At 30.4% G+C, this 17561-nt stretch overlaps 4 protein-coding genes across 4 annotated transcripts; 2 read left to right on the top strand and 2 right to left on the bottom strand.

Moving 5' to 3' along the window:
* Positions 1-352: 352 nt before the first annotated feature.
* Positions 353-582, bottom strand: INS49_003074 (uncharacterized protein; the record flags this gene model as incomplete). The annotated part of the gene is made up of 2 exons (XM_043163872.1): positions 353-391; positions 451-582. The coding sequence occupies 2 exons, from the start codon at positions 580-582 to the stop codon at positions 353-355; spliced, it is 171 nt and encodes a 56-aa protein (XP_043032378.1).
* A 2086-nt stretch (positions 583-2668) lies between these two features.
* On the top strand, positions 2669-4070 carry INS49_003075 (uncharacterized protein; the record flags this gene model as incomplete). The annotated part of the gene is made up of 3 exons (XM_043163873.1): positions 2669-3406; positions 3558-3702; positions 3859-4070. The coding sequence occupies 3 exons, from the start codon at positions 2669-2671 to the stop codon at positions 4068-4070; spliced, it is 1095 nt and encodes a 364-aa protein (XP_043032379.1).
* A 3098-nt stretch (positions 4071-7168) lies between these two features.
* On the top strand, positions 7169-7684 carry INS49_003076 (uncharacterized protein; the record flags this gene model as incomplete). The annotated part of the gene is made up of 1 exon (XM_043163874.1): positions 7169-7684. The coding sequence occupies one exon, from the start codon at positions 7169-7171 to the stop codon at positions 7682-7684; it is 516 nt and encodes a 171-aa protein (XP_043032380.1).
* Positions 7685-8121: 437 nt separating this feature from the next.
* On the bottom strand, positions 8122-9312 carry INS49_003077 (uncharacterized protein; the record flags this gene model as incomplete). The annotated part of the gene is made up of 1 exon (XM_043163875.1): positions 8122-9312. The coding sequence occupies one exon, from the start codon at positions 9310-9312 to the stop codon at positions 8122-8124; it is 1191 nt and encodes a 396-aa protein (XP_043032381.1).
* Between the last annotated feature and the right edge of the window lie 8249 nt (positions 9313-17561).

Consider the following 17561-nt stretch of genomic DNA (forward strand, 5'->3'; position numbering starts at 1 on the left):
GGGCACAGGTGCGCCTGTCCCAGAAGCGTATGTACTTCCACCCTTTCTCGAGAGAATTCAGCCAGGACTATTTATGTAAGAAGCTAGGCATGCAGATTAAAATACAATGTACGTTCTAGACGAACCGGATATTCTTTCGATTCTGCTTATCGTTCCTGAGGGATCCAAGGATCCACGATGAGCGGCAGAATATGCCACACAAGTCTCAGTTGCACAGCAGCCGCCAGTTGTCGACTCCGTCCGCTGCCGCCTAGCTTTGCATCCCACCGGCCCCCACGACACCATATACAACACCGGAAGAGCACATATCTTATCCAGGTGAATGACACTGTCACAACAATTTCAGCTCAGCTTACAATTTTTCCTCAACCTCGAGGTGCTCGCCGCTGCGCTTGACTGAGCTCTTCAGTCCATCGACAAAATGAGACGGCCGGTGAATGACTTTCATACATCCGCAGGTGTCGCAGGAGTAGCGATGAAAGTTTTAGACGCGGATCTGGTGCTGTTGTCGGCGGATGTCTGCAAGACGATTATAATCACGCGTTCCATGTCCTCGTCGAATTCCTCGCGCTCGTAGTGCATGATGTCATCGATGAGGACAACAACACGAAGACGCTAGGCGACATGCGGCCAACTGCTCGAACAGAACGCGTAACCCATCAACGTCTCCCGGACGATTCCGGTCCACACAAGCCTCATCCTGCAGCAGCGAATCGCGGAGTTCTTGATGACAGAAATGGGGGGAGATAAGACTGTGAAATCACGGCTCGCCCGCCAAGTTGTCGACAAACAGCATTACATATCATCTCCACGTCAGTGTGGCAAAGGGCCTCCGGTGCCATTGAACCCGCCACGCCCCACCAGACCACACAAGACGCGAAGAGCGCAAGCGAAAAGAAGTTGCTGGTGGAGCGGGTAGTGGAGCGGGATGGTGCGACACCAAAACGCCCGCCCATTCGCCAGCCCTACCGAGGAAGCACGGCCCCGAATCGGTGCCGCGCGGGCCGTCCCACGGATCTGCGGCTCTGGCTTGGACGACCGCGAGTGACTGGGCTAGATTGCGAAATATGGCCTGACTTTTGCCCCTGGGTTGTATTCGAGATTGCTTGGTATCATTCTGCAAGATAATGCAGGGTTTTGATTTAAAATCTCGGGTGGTCGGGTGCTTTCGTTCACCGGGCACTCGCCACAGCTTGGATAGTCGCTTCATACTGCAGCCAGATTGTTTTGTTGGAGGCAGAAGAAACATGCAAGACATATCGTCTTTGTCGTGTTAGTGATTAGATTCTTTGCTGTTGATTTATCATGGCAGGAAGCTGACTTAGACTAACAACAGACTAAATTGCAAGTACCTAGTTGTGAGCATCTACAGTTTTTACAGTCGTAGTTTCAAATCCTACAGTTGTAACGTAACAACGGAGCATCAAGTAAAACGTGCGGGGAAGACGTTTTTCACCAAGGGGTACCATACAGGTAGGCATGTACCACATTGTATGTCTTTTCACCGCTATTAGAGTCAGACATGCATACACAACAAGAAGTAGACGGCCTAGACTGCGGTCTGTGGCTACCTTCAAGGTGAAGAGGGGTTTTAATCTGATTGATAGCTGCGGGAGGAACCGCAGGTCTGTGGCATGCTGGGCGTTTGAGGAGTGGGGTAGATGCGAGTGGCTTTGATGTTTGCAGAGCAGAAAGGGAGAGAAGAGTCAAGGACCCGCTTGCTTCCTTGCTCGGGGCCGATCAAGACACCGGTTCAACTCTGTGACAGGTACATGTATTTGTGATGAACTACGTCAATCATCGTTGACGGCTTGTCATCTCGGTCTTTCACTCAACCGAGAAAGAACTTTTCACATGATTGTGATCTTGCTTTCGGACGATAAAGTATATGGCAGTTTCCGCTTTCTTTACCGTTGTATTCTCATGATTGCCCCTTCCTCCTCACCCTACTTCACAGAAAGACGCTGGAGAAGTTCTACAGCACCGCATAGACCACCTCAACAACCATGCCACCTTCACTAAAGACGGTCTTGCCAAGTAGCATTGGCGATGGCACGACCTCAACCGGAAATCTACCGGCCCTGGGCGTCGCAGTAGGCACAGTAAGTCACCTGAAACTCGTCAACAAACACGAACTTGACGTGGTTGCGTCCGTGCCACGGCTAACCAAAGAATTCCATTTCAGCTGCTTGTCCTGTGGCGCGTCGGGCTTGTCGTCTATCGTCTATTCTTTCATCCCTTGGCCAAATACCCGGGTCCGAAGCTATACGCAGCATCCAACATACCTTTTCAATGGAAGTCCAATGTATCTGGCACACTCACACTCGAATCCAAAACTTTGTACGATAAATACGGGCCTATTGTACGCGTGGCGCCAGACCATCTTTCAGTAGACGGCTCTATCGCCTGGCCACAAGTATTCCAACACCGGCCCGGCAAGATTGAATGGCCTAAACAACGCGGTTTCTACCATCCAGGTGACGAGACTAGCCTAAGTCAGTATCTGTCTTCCCTAGCCACAGTTCCGCGATCTTTGCGCTTGGGAATTGTTCCAGATATTATCACTTTTGGACCCATAGCAGATGATTAACACGTACCAGTCGGCGGGACCCACGAGAACCACAAGCGGCTGCGGCGCCAGCTTAACCATGCTTTCAGTACCGAAAGCATGTACGAGCAAGAGCCAATTGTACAGAAGTACGTTGACCTTTGGCTCTCTCAGCTGAGCAAGAAGAGCGGCGAGACTTTCGACATAATCCCTTGGTTTAACTTCCTGACATTTGATATCATCGGCGATCTCGTGTTTGCCGAGAGTTTTGGATGCATCAAAAAAGGCGGCTATCATCCCTGGGTGTCGGCCATTTTCGAGACCGTCGTCGCCAGCGGCTTCTACCGTTTTAGCCAGCAATTCCCCTGGCTTCGTCCGCTCATGAAGTCACTCGGAAGTTCAGCCAAATCTATCAAGCTGGAAGCCGAGGGCCGCAAGTTCGCCACTGAGAAGGCCCTGGCGAGAAAGGCTCAAGGCGAAAGCCCCGGGGGCCGTAGGGACTTCATGACGTATATGCTCAGGAAGAACCGCGACGGCCAGCCGGGCTTCCAGGATAGCGACCTCGTTACTAACACGCCCCTGATTATCTCAGCTGGCAGCGAGACAACGGCAACTGCACTATCAGGACTGACATGGCACCTTGGACAGGCGAAATTCCGCCACCATTACCACAGGTTGGTCACCGAGATCCGGGGCGCATTCGCCAGTGAGGCAGAAATCGATATGAAATCCACTGCTCGTCTGCCATACCTTATGGCCACGATTGATGAGATCCTCAGGATGTACCCGCCTGCAGCGCAGACCCCTCCGCGGGTCAGCCCCGGCGCGGAACTTGAAGGAGAGCACATTCCCAAGGGGGTGAGTAATAAGCAACGCTTCTCATCCTCGACTTTCCATCTACTACCCTAGACCGCCATTTACACTGTTCTTTCTTGCACTTTCTACATGTTCTTCCTCACACCTTGACAAGGCAATTTTGAGAACTGACCCGTACCGTGTGCATGCGCAGACCGTTGTCACTATCTTCCAGTGGGCGACATACCACAATGCAGACAATTTCCATGACCCAGATAACTTCCGGCCGGAGCGATGGTTGCCCGCGAACCACGAACTTTATGAGCCCGTCTTTTCCAACGACAACAAGCAATGCTTCCGTAAGTAGCAGACACATTCCCTTCTCCTTGACCACCATACCCGCGATCCTGCCGCCCGCTCTCTGCCTCCCTGTCCGGCCCTGTGCTCTCTCCTTCCGGAGGGGCCCTCCCGACGCCCCATAGAGACACTTGCTGACTGGGACAACTCGTGAACAGACCCTTTCAGCTTCGGCATTAGAGATTGCGTGGGCAAGAATTTAGCTTTGTCTGAGCTCAGGGTGGTTATCTCGCGCTTGCTATTCCGCTTTGACGTGGAGCTCGCGCCTGGGCAGGAGGACTGGATGGACGATGGCCGCGTCCTGGTTGTCTGGGTGAAAGACCCGCTGAAGGTGAAACTCACCGAGAGGAAACTTATATCAGGCGCGTAAGAAGTTGCTGAAGTAGAGCAAGGGTGGCTGAGTACTTGTATTAGATCCAACTATATAGATGCAATGTTTACCTTCTCCACTTAATATAACGTGGTTTACTAAGAAGTGGCGGATATTAGGAAGTGGCGGATTTTTATAACTTTAGCTAACTTTAGCTAGCCATAACACCCACTTAATGTAAAAAGATTTATAAGATTTAGCATTAATTAATACTAATTATAATTAAACCCTTATTTCTAATTAATTTCATTAATTTAAAGGCATTAACATAATTACAATGCTAATCTAAACTAATTAACTTTTAATAAGAAATATATATTTAGCATTATTTAATGTTAACTATACCCTTAAAAAGTTAATTCATTGCAAATTACCAATACCTATATATTTATATTAATTAATGCTAATTAAGCTAAATTTACTATAATATAATTAAAATTTAATTAAATAAATCCTTTTTTATCTTTTTTATAAATTCTTGCATTATACCTAGTTTTATTATAATTACTATATTATCTTTTAATTAATTTATTATAAATCAACTCCTTAATATTATTATTAATTTTATTAGCTAGCCACTTCCCCTTTTATTTTTCTTAAATAAAAGCATAAGATTCTTTAATAATAAGTACTCCTTTAAGCTATACTTAAGTTCTTTTAGCCCTTTAGCATTTTATAAGCATTATATTAACCTCCTAAAGTATATAAATTTACTTACTTATTATAATAAGTAAATGCATTATTACTTATATACCCTTTATTAATTAGTTAATAATATTTATAATTAATATAAGAAAGCTTTTTTAATAAGCAGAAATCCTACCCTTAATAAAACTTAATTACTAAATAGTTTATTAAGCATTTAATAATATTTAAGACTTTTATTTTTAAGGGGAAATAAAAAAAAACTATATAGGAGTTTGCAAGTAAATATTAAGCTTAGAAATTATAAAATTAAGGTTTTAAGGGGAAATTCCAACTTCTTTAAATGCAAACTTAATATTTTTTATTATAAAAATCTTATTATAAGCTATCTTAAATATAAGAAAGAACTTAAATTTAATAATATAGTTAATAAAAGCTTAAATAAAAAGATTAATTTAATTACTATATGCGTACTTTAAAGGCAAATATAACGCAATATTTAATAGCTAAAGCAAGTAAAATAAATATAGTAATATATTAATAATAATAATTTTATTATCTTTATAATATTAATTAAACTTAGCTAATATATAGCTTTTATAATTATTTATAATTAATATTTAATAATTAATATCTTTTTTTAATTTAATATATTTATTAAAATGCTAAATTTATTTTAAACCAATCTTATTATTTATTTATTTATTAAAAATAAGCTTAATAACTTAATTATTTAAAAAACTTAACTTTATTGCCTAGCTAGCAAAATAATAAGCACCTTAAATAATTATAAATAATAAGATTTATAACCTGCTTATATTAATATATTTAATAATAATTACCTATTCCTAATTACTAAGCTAAATTAATTTAGCCTTTCCATATTTATTAATATATATAATAATTATTAATATAATAATTATACTTATTATAAAGCCAATCTTATTAAAGTTATAAAGATTATTATTAATAATTTAATACTTAGTCATTATATTATAAAGTAATTTAAATTAATTCCTAATAATCTCTAAATCTTTATAAAAAGCCCTTTAATAATTATAAGGATAATTAAACTTAATCTTAAAGCTAAGTTATTAATTTATAAAGCATTAAGCTTAATACTTATTAATAAGTTTAGCATTTTACAATATTAACAAAAGATTAGCTATATCCTTTATATTAAAAAGTTGCAAAGGAAATCCTTAAATATCTTAATTAATAATATATTAAATAAGCATTTACTCTTTAATTTAATTAAATTTATGCTTATTAATGTATAATTCTTTATATAAGCATTATTAATTTATTTTATAATGCAATATAATTTTAAAAATATTAAAGATATTAATAACTTAAATTATAAGCATAAATTTCACATTATTTTTTTTTAAGTTTTTAATTACTTATATAGTTAAAAGGATTTTATCTTCTTTAAATAAAGAATATATTAATAGTTATTAATTTTTAATATATTAAATATTTAACTAAGCGGATTAAAGCAAGATTAACATAAAAAACTAAAACGTAATTTATATTAAAATAAATCCCCTTTATTAAAAGTTAATTATTTTAAACTTAAATATAATTATATTAATCCCTTTAAATTAATTAAATTAATTAAAAATAAGGTTATTAAAATAATTAGCATTAATTAGTGCTAAATTTAATTAAATTGTCTGCATTAGGTGGGTGCTATAACTGGCTAAAGTTGGCTAAAGTTGCAAAAATCCGCCACTTCCTAATATCCGCCACTTCCTGGTAAACCACGTTATTATTAGCATTAAACTAAATTCCCAAAAAGTCAGCTGCTGAGACATGGTACAAGTAATTAAGTATTATTCAGTATATGTTCTGCTGCCCACAAACTTTGTCCCTTGAGTAGATGAGCCAACCTTGATATGTGTCTTCCAACTTCTATTAGCACCATTAACGGTGAAAGCAGACTGCTGGTTTAATGGCAAATTCAATCCTACCTGCCACGCTACCAAGTAATGATTCTCCCTAGTGTGCAACAATTACAATGGCCTGTGAGAGACTTTCAAACCAAAAGTCTGAAAGGACTCAGTTGAAACGAGGGACACCAAAAATGGCTTTACAAACGCTGAGAAGTTAGTAAAAGATATTTCTTCCCGCAACAGGCTGGTGACATCCTTGAGCTTATTCAGCAGTGCCCCTTAGAAATTGCAGCCTGCTTTAGGCGTAGCATTTGAGGATTCATTAGCATTAGCCTGCATTAAACTAGACTAAATGCAGGCACAACATTCAGGGGCTCCACAGTCTACGCTTCTGCCTATTTGAATTTTCGCGGGAAAAAACCTCACCGGTGAGGTGCAAAGATGGGGTGATTTTCCAGGGGCTTATTTAAGCCAGTCCTTTCCTCTTTCTCATCGCCGTGCTGCCGCGTCTCAACTCATGACTCCTTCTTCATCTTCGTTCTCATCGTCCTCACCACCATGTTCCTCCACACCTCAGCTTGCACGGCAATCCTACTCGCCGTTTCGGCAGTGGCTCAGAAGCTGAACCCGTGGCCGCAGCACAATTTTGGTGGCTTTGGACGTTACACAGACGGTGACATCAACACAACCGAAGAGAAAGAATATAACCCCTATGATGACGGCGGCAGCTTCTCACTGCTATTCAACGACTATGAGACACTCAGCGGGCTATACATACTGTCTCCCGATGACGACTTCATCACCGACTACAACGTTGCTGGGGTCATTGGCGACGATTATGCGCACTTGGAGGTCGGCAGGATATGCGGCGCGACTGGGAACTTTACATTCGTGCCTCTGATCAATCCCAGAGACGGAGCTCCTCCACGGTCAAACACGTGGTCGATCGTTGTCACTGGGACAGAACAAAACTCCACGACTTATGTTATCAACGAGATGTGGCCTGTGTTTCCTGGAGACGAGGTCTTTGACCCTGAGAACACATCTCCCTGCCCAGCGTCCGGCTCCAATTGATTCGCCACCACGACCGGGTCTTCTAGGCCATGACATCAGTTCCTGGCACAGGAAGAAAACATGGAAGGGAGAACACGGTGGTTTCAGAAGAGGTCGACCGGTTGACATCGTTTGATTGAAACCTATCTGTCAATGGTGGGACAAAATTGGAGAGTGCACGGGGCTTAGTTCTCCGAATTGGCGAAGATGAAGCGCTGCCTACCATGTAACACCTAAAATTGGACGGTAATCCAGGCTACGAGAGAATTTGCATCATGAACGGCGTTTAGCTTATCTAGGTCAATACATGTGTGTGTAGTAACTGAATAATCCTTATTACCTCTGCTAAGATTAAATTTATGAGTCAAGACCCTACTATAGCTGGAGTTTGGGCCATGACATATGCATAGGAATCCTCGATGTATTCTATCAGATCTATTGGCAACCTATGAAAGTTCTCATATTACTGTGGGAGTCTCTCCCGGCACAATCTTAATCTGAAAGCCGTCGGTAGCCATCCCGTAGCTCTTTGCAACAGCCTCACTGCCATATACTCGCATACGCTTCTCATATTCAGCGGTGATTCCCCCCTTCCATCCATTTGCTTCCTTCAGCAAGCGTCCCAGCAGCGCCGAGTCTTGTACGGCAGTGTTGGCCCCAATACCGCCGGCTGGTGTCATCGAATGCGCCGCGTCTCCAATGACCGTCACGCGAGGCTCATTTGGCCATTCTGGGACCCCTGAAGGAGTCGAGCAGGTGATCTTCCAGAACGCGGCTTCCTTGGTGTTCATTTGTTCAAACAACGGCCGGAATTTCTCGTGCCAGTCTGCTGTGAGGTTCTTGGCCAAGTCTGCTGCTGTGCTTCCCACGATGCTGTAGTCGTCATTGGGCGCCCTGATTACACCTGGGGGTCCCCCCATGGTCCAGCCAAACTCGGTAGCAGGGTTGTCTCCATCGTTCGGACGCACATTTGTGATAATGCTCACACGAGAGTCTTTCCCTTTCGACTGGTCTGAAATGCGAAAGACACCCTCGCCTAGACCCTTGAAAGCGCTTATCGGCGCCTGACCGTGAATGCCTCGTGCGCCGGTATCGTAGACCACGAGTCGTCCGCCAGAGACTTGCTTCGCCACTCTAGACTTGATGCCTTCCCCGCCAACCAGCATCTCACCTACCTCCGACTTGGTCCCGTCCGCGAACACCGCTCGGACACCCCCGTCGACAAGCTCATAGGCCGTGACGTGCTTCTGAAACTCGACGTGGTCCTCCAATCCTTCGAAGAAGAGCTGACGCATCTCCCCTCTTGCGATGCCTACCGTCTTTCCACCCCGGCTTACTAGCTGCTCCCGGGGCCCGCCTACAACGCCGTCAGTTTGCTCCCCAGTGATAGCATCGAGGCCAGTAAACCCGGCGCCCCCCGTCTTTCCGCACTTGTCGTAGAAGCGTGCAAAGTCCTCGGGGCCCAGCACGGATTCGATGGCATCTAGGCCCTCGTTGGAAAGACGCAGCCGGTAGCCCTGGCCGCGGAATGCAAGAGAAGCATCACGCTCGTAGACGCGGAAAGGGATGGCGCTACGGCGAAGGGACTGGGCAAGGAGTAGGGAGGCAAGGCCTGCGCCGGAAATGAGGATTGGGCGTCGGGTCGACATGGTGTATACTGAAGGTAGTGTACAAAGAAGATTGTGCAAAAGAACGTGCCGTGGACGGAGATATAAGAGCGCAACATGCAGTAGAGGCTGATTAATGCACATGTGGTTGATGATGTGATCATCGCCGCTAGGATCCCTTGCCGCCCCGAAAGCATATCTAAGCCGATGACAAAGAGCCCCGACTCGGGCGCCAAACCTAAATACACTCATTTGCATTCCACACCGCCAAAAAAAAAAAAAGTTAAAAAATGACGCCGCCATGTTAACGCTCGCCTTTTTTGTATATATATACAACCAATTTAACCATTTTAACTTTAATATATTAAAAGAATGTAGTAAATAATAAAGAGCATTCTTAATTATTTAATTTTTTTTTACATTAAATTTAAAGTTATAATTAAAAAGAAATTTATATTTAAAGTTAAACTTAAAATAATGGCATTAACTTAACATTTTAAGGGAAGTATAAATAATATAACTCCTTAATATAAATAAAGTATTTTTAATAAAATTATTAAAAATATTATCCTTATATTTTTAAGGAAATAATAAATATTATTTAAAATTATACTTTTAATATAAATAACTTTATAATTAAATATTTAAATTAAATAAAAGAAAAGAAGCATTTAATAGCTAGGAATGCTTTTTATCTTTTAATATTAAGTGTGTTAAATTAAAGTTAAACTTATAATGCTTTAATTAAAAATAAATTAAATTTAATTATATCATTACTTAAAATTATATTTATAATATAAATTATAGCATAATTAAAACTTTAAAATTTATATAAAAAGAAGCATTAAATAGCTAAAAATGCCCTTTATTTTTCCATATTAAGTTTAATTATATGAAAGGAATATTTATTAAGAAATATTTAATAACGTGGTTTGCCAATAAGTGGGCAGTATTAGTAAGTAGGCACTTTTTGCAATATCTACCAACTTTTGTTAATACTAGCACCCGCTTAATGCATTTAATCTATTAAAAATTAGCACTAATTAATGCCAACTACATTTAATTCCCTAGTTTTAATTAATTTCATTAATTTAAAGGGGTTAGCATAAATATAATATAATTAAGAGTTATTAAAATTTATATAAATTGGCTTCTTTTTAATGCTAATTGCATCTTAATTTTTTACATTAATCTCATTCCAATTTACCTATTTAAATATTTAATACGCTAAAAATTAATAATTATAATATATATTTTTTATTTAAAAAAGATAAAATCCTTTTAGCTATCCAAGCTATTTATAACTTTAAAAAAAGCTAATTAAAAACCCTTAAAAATAACAACAGCTATACATATCTTTAATATTTTTTAAACAACCCTTTAACGTAAAATAAATTAATAATGCTTTCGCAAGGAATTACATATTAATATATATAAACTTAATTAAATTAAAGAGTAAATACTTATTTAATATATTATTAAGCAAAATACTAAAGGATTTCCCTTACAACTCTTTAATATAAAAAATATAATTAACCTTTTATTAATATTATATAATGCTAAACCTATTAATAAATACTAAGCTTAACATTTTATAAATATATAATTAAACCTTAAAACTAAATTTAATTATTTTTATAATTATTAAAAGGCCCTTTATAAAAATCTAAAGATTATTAAAAATTAATTTAAGCTCCTTTATAATATAATAGCTAAATATTAAATTATTAATAACAACCTTTATAACTTAATGCAATCGCGAAATCTTCCGCTGCGCCAAAAGGGAAAGGGACTTACTGGTTACCCAAGGGGCTCTTTTATAGGCTTATTAAGGGCATAATAAGCCTATTACGCTAAGCTTTAAGGGCATGCTGCATTAAATGCCCCTTATAAAGTAATTAAAAAGCTATTTATAGCTAAGCTATATAGCGCGCCTTTTAAAGGGTTGCTCTTATAGCTTATATTTTATTATAGGCCTCCCTATGGCTAGGTCTTTTTTACGTTAAATTAAGCTTAAAACATGCGGAAATTAAACCCATAGCCTTTATACTATTAATGCATAGCGCTTTCCTTTATGCAAAAGCTTCCTAGGCGCAATCTTACTTATTTAATATAAATAAATAATTATAGCTATTATTTAATGTAATTGCAAAATCTTTCGCTATGTTAAAAAGGAAAGGGACCCATTAGTTGCTTAAAGGGCTCTTTTACAGGCTTATTAAGGGCATAATAAGCCTACCACGCTAGGCTTCAGGGGTATACTGCATTATAACTTTAATAAAACCAGCTTTATAATAAATATAATTACCTTATTAATAATTATTATACGCATTAATAAACATAAAAAGGCTAAATTAATTTAACTTAATAATTAAAAATAAATAATTATTATTAAATACATTAATATAAATAGGTTATAAATCCTATTATTTATAATTATTTAAGGTACTTACTTTCTTATTAGCTAAGCAATAAAATTAGGTTTTTTAAATAACTAAGTTATTAAGCTTACTTTTAATAAATAGATAAATAATAAAATTAATTTAAAATAGATTTAATACTTTAATAAATATATTAAGTTAAAGAGAAATATTAATTATTAAATATTAATTATAAATAGCTATAAAACCTATATATTAATTAAGTTTAATTAATATTATAAGGATAATAAAATTATTATTATTAATATACCGCTGCATTTATCTTACTTGCTTTAGCTATTAAATATTATATTATATTTACCTTTAAAGCATATATATAGTAATAAAATTAATTTCTTTATTTAAGCCTTTATTAATTATATTATTAAATTTAAGTTCTTTCTTGCATTTAAGGTAATTTATAATAAAACTTTTATAATAAAAAATATTAAGTTTATATTTAAAAGAGCCGAAATTTCTTTTTAAAACCCTAATTTTATAATTTCTAAGCTTAATATTTGCTTATAAACTTTAATATAATCCCTCTTTATTTTTCTTTAAAAATAAAAGTTTTAAATATTATTAAATGCTTAATAAACTATTTAGTAATTAAGTTTTATTAAAAATAAGATTTCTACTTATTAAAAAAGCTTTCCTATATTAATTATAAAGGCTATTAATTAATTAGCAAAGGGTATATAAGTAATGGCGCATTTACTTACTATAATGAATAAGCAAATTTATATGCTTTAGGATATTAATACAGCATTTATTAAATATTAAAGGGCTAAAAAAACCTAAGTATAGCTTAAAAAAGCACTTATAATTAAGAAATCTTAAGCTTTTATTTAAGAGAAATAAAAAAGAAAGCAGCTAGCTAATAAAATAAGTAATAATATTAAAAAAGCAGTTTATAATAAATTAATTAAAAGATATTATAATAATTATAATAAAATTAAGCATAATGCAAGAACTTATAAAAAAGATAAAAAAGAGTTTAATTAATTAAATTTTAATTATATTATAATAAATTTAGCTTAATTAACATAAATTAATAATAAGAACAAAGGTCTGAAATTTAATATCCCCCATGAATTCAAGGTAAATTTATAGGGAATTTCTCTATCTAAATATATATATAATAAATTTATTATAAAACCATATATTTGTAATAAATTTATTATAAAAATACTATAAATTCATAAGTACTTATGAATTTATAGCGAATTCACCGCAAATTCACCATAATCCATCCATATTATATTAAATTCCCCCTTATAAATAATTTACTTTTAAGCATAATCTTTTTATAATATTAATAAGTAATTTAAACTTAGGTAAATTTAAAAAATAGCGGTAAATAAAGAATTTAAACCTTAAAAGCCGCCTTAATAATAATAAAAAGCAATAAAGAAAATATAAAAGTCCTTAATAAGGTATCTTAGCTATTATTATAAATTTTAAATATTAAAGAGAAATAACTATATAAATATATTTATAATTTAATTAAAATATTTAATATAATAAAAGCAATTAATAATAATGCTAAAGGGTTTTTTCTATAAATAATATAATAAGCTAACTTCCATTCCTAAGTAAATAGCAAAGTATACTTTAATTTAATATATTAATAAAACTTAATTTATTTTTATTATATTTAATAATAGCAAAGTAAATTACGTAAGGCGAATTTATTAAAGCAATTAATAATAAAGCGATTAAGCTAAAGATATATATAAGTAACGTTATAATATAAAGAACGTAATAATTAAATGCAATAAGGTTTTAAGTTTAATTTATTTTTATAACATTATAATAAAAGTTTTAATTATTATTATAAATTTACTATAAATTCATTATAAATTTATTAAGCATTATCCTTAAAATAAAATAAATAAAGTAATAAATATAATTATATGCTCATAAAATGGATTAAATTATATATATAAACATTATAATTATTAGCATATTTTATTTTCATAATATTCCTTTATATTAATATAAAATCATTAATTTATAAACTAATTAATATATTAATTATTAAAAAAAAAAACCTAAGCTATTTTTATTTATAATAAACTTTTTTAAAATAAAGTAAAATAAAAATAATATTATTTCTTCTTAATTCTTATTATAATAAAATATAAGTATAATTATATAATTATAGGATCTTTAGCATTTAGTTTTACTTAATTAATATTAATAGCATTATTATTACCATGGCTATTATTAATAATTTTCTAAATTGCATTAATTGCGTTATTAGCAATATTAATAGCAATTAAATTAACCTTATTATTAATTAATATATAATACTTTATTACATTATAAATCTTAATGTAATTAACCAAGCCGGCTATATAATTATGCATAATATCTTAGCTAATAATAATTAAAGAGTTGCTAAACTTAGCTTTTTAAGCATAAATAATAATTAAGCAATTAATTTAATTATTTTTATTATAATAAATCTTAATAATACTAAAGTCTTAATTTATATATAATAATTTATATAAAATAAAGCTAATAAGAATATAATTAATTTTATTATTTAAATTAATAAAGCATAAAATATTAATAGCCTTATATAAATTAGTAAAAAAAATATATAAAATTAAAGTTATAATAATATACTTATTATAAGCAAAAATAATAATAATATATTAATTATTAATATTAATTATATTATTATATTAAGTAAAATAATTATTAAAGAAGTTAATAATAATAAAATAATGTAAATTAAACTTAAGGTTAATAATTTTTTTAAACTTACTTATAAATATAATAATATTTATATAAAAGTTTTTAATTTTAAGAAATATAATAATAATAGCTAAGTTTACCTTTTTAAATTAAGTAGTATTAGCCTTTTTCTTAGCTAAAAATATAAATAAGTTATTAAAATTAAACTTTAAAGCAATTAAGTAAATAAGCTTAATATTATTTTTATTATTATTAAAAAAGTTAATAATTACCTTATACTTATAATTAAGAATAAATAAGCTAAAGTTAAGATTAAGATAATAAAAAATATTAATAAGAAATTAAAGCTTTTAAGCTTTATTAAATAATTAGCTAATCTTAATAGCTAATATTAAGATAATAGCCTTATTAATCTTAACATTAATAATTTACTTAGCTAAATATATACTTAAATTCTTAATTATATAAATAAAGGTAGCTATAATAAAAATAATAATAATAGCTTCCTTATTAATAATTAAAATCTCCTTATTTTAATAAATAAATTAATTATATAAATTGCAAGCTTAATCTTTAAAAAGGATATTATATTAATAATTTTATAATATATCTTAATAATAAATATTAAGAAATAAGCTATATAAGTATAGGCTTAATAAGTTATTATAATAATTATAAGCAAAAAAGTTAATTATATACTTTTGCTTATCTTCCTTTATTAATCTTAAGTTCTTTAATATTTACTTATTTTTTTATATAGCATTATAAAGGTTTTAATTATAATATAATAAGCTATTATAATTAATTTAATAAAAAATAAGGTATTAATTAATAAATAATTTAGTTTATATCTTAATAATAAAGCATTTAATAAAATAATTAAGCAAGAAATTATAAGGAATAAAGACATTATATTTAATATTATAATTAAGAAAGCCATTATATCCTTTTTTATAAAGGGTTTATTAAAAAGCCTTATAATTACCTTAATAATAAATAAGTAAATTATTATAATAAGTTGTAATAATATATATATAAAGGGATATATATATTTTTTTACTATATAAATAAGCTACTTAATAATAATTAATTATTAATAACTTATTAACCTTATATAGCTTAATTATAAAGTAATAATACTTAAATATATAACTTTATTATAAGTATGCTATATTAAGGTTTTAATTAATTAAATATAAAATTATATAAAAATTTAATATAATAAAATTATTAACCTTAATAAATTTATAATTATAATAATATTAACTTATTATAAATAAATAATATTATAAGATAATAAAATTAATAATAATCTTTAAAATAATATAATAATAATTAATTAATAAAATAATTAGCTAAATTTAATAATAAATAATATTAATAAAAGCTAAGAAAATATATTATAAAATTATAAATAATTAAAGTAATATAGTTAAAAAAGCTAATTAAATATATTAATTTATTATAAATTTATAATAAATTATTTATACTTAAGTAATTGCTTTTTAAGTAGCTTATATATTACTTTAATGTAATAAAGCTATAATAATAAGGCCATTATTAGTTTTCTTTTTTAATAACCTTCCTTACTTAATAAGCAAGCTTAGCTAAAGAATATTTCTTAGCTTAAAAAGCAAAGGCTTTATTATAATATAATAATTAACTTATTAATAAAGAGCCTTTATTTTAACTTTTTATATTTTAAAGTTTTTAATTAGCTTATTAATTTATAAATAATAAATTAATATTTATATATTATAATAATATAAATAATTTATTTATTTAATAAAATATTTAATAATTATTAAGCCTTAGCTTATTTTATAATCTTGCCTTTAAATAATTTTTTTTATTTTATAATATTTAAAGGCTTTAAGGCTTTTAATCTTATCTTTAATAATATTTATAATTTTTATTAATAAAGGATTATAATTATATAAGTTAAAGCTTAATAATTAAATTAAAAATAATTAAGTAATTAAGATTATTATATATATATTTATATATAATAAAAGCATTAATTAATATATAAGCTTACTTACCTTTTTTTAAATTTTAAATAATTTTATTTATTATTAAAAAAACTTATATATTAATTTTTTTAATAAGTTATATTTTTTTCCTAAAAATATATATACTTAATTCCTTAATTAAAACTATATTTAATAATATTTCTTATTATATTATTATTTAATAATTATTTAAGCCTTAATAATTATAATTTAAGCTTTCTTTTAATATAACTTATAAAATTAAGTAAGCCTTTAATTTATTAATAATAATAATATAAATAAATTAAAGCTATAAAGCATTTAATTAATAAAATACTTTATTATTATATTATATATATTATTAAAGTTAAATTATAATAATAATATTAAATTTATTTATTTATAATTTAAATAAGTAATTACTATTATTTATATTATTATTTTAATTATTTAATTCTTAATTTTAAATTAATTATTAATTTATAAATATTATATAATAAAGAAGAAAAGTTTTAAGTTTAAACTTTTTTAAAGTTCTTATTAAAACTTAAAAAAGAATTTATAATTTTAATTAAAAATAATATATTTTAAAATTTCTTAATTACTTAAATAAAAAGTTTTTAATATAACTTTAACTTAATCTTTTATTATATATATAATATTTCTTAAAATAATAAAAAAAACTTTAATATATTTATTTATAATAAATAAAAATAAGTTAAAAAAAAGGGCTTATAATATATTTTATAAAGTATTTATTATTAATATTTTTAAAAAATTTATAATAAAGTTTATAATAATAATATAAAATAATATTAATAATAAAAAAATAAATTACATTTTTCTTAATAATTTTTAATTATTATTTTAATTTATAATATATATTAAGCAAATATTTAAATATTTATATACCTTATATTAATAATTTTTAATAATAAATAAATTTCTTAGCTCTTAATAAATTCTTTTTTTCTTAAAGTAATATTTAAAATTATAAGTATTAATTATAATAAATTTTATTACTTTTAAAGAAATATATAATTAATATTTTTTATTATAATTCTTAAAATAAAGAAAATTATTATTATTTAATTTAAATAATATATTAATATTAATACTTAGTTATTAAAGTTAGCTTTTAATTTTAAATTATTTTTTATTTTTAAAGTATACT

The sequence above is a fragment of the Diaporthe citri genome (genome assembly GCF_014595645.1).
Source record: "Diaporthe citri strain NFHF-8-4 chromosome Unknown scaffold_1, whole genome shotgun sequence".
NCBI lineage: Eukaryota > Fungi > Ascomycota > Sordariomycetes > Diaporthales > Diaporthaceae > Diaporthe > Diaporthe citri.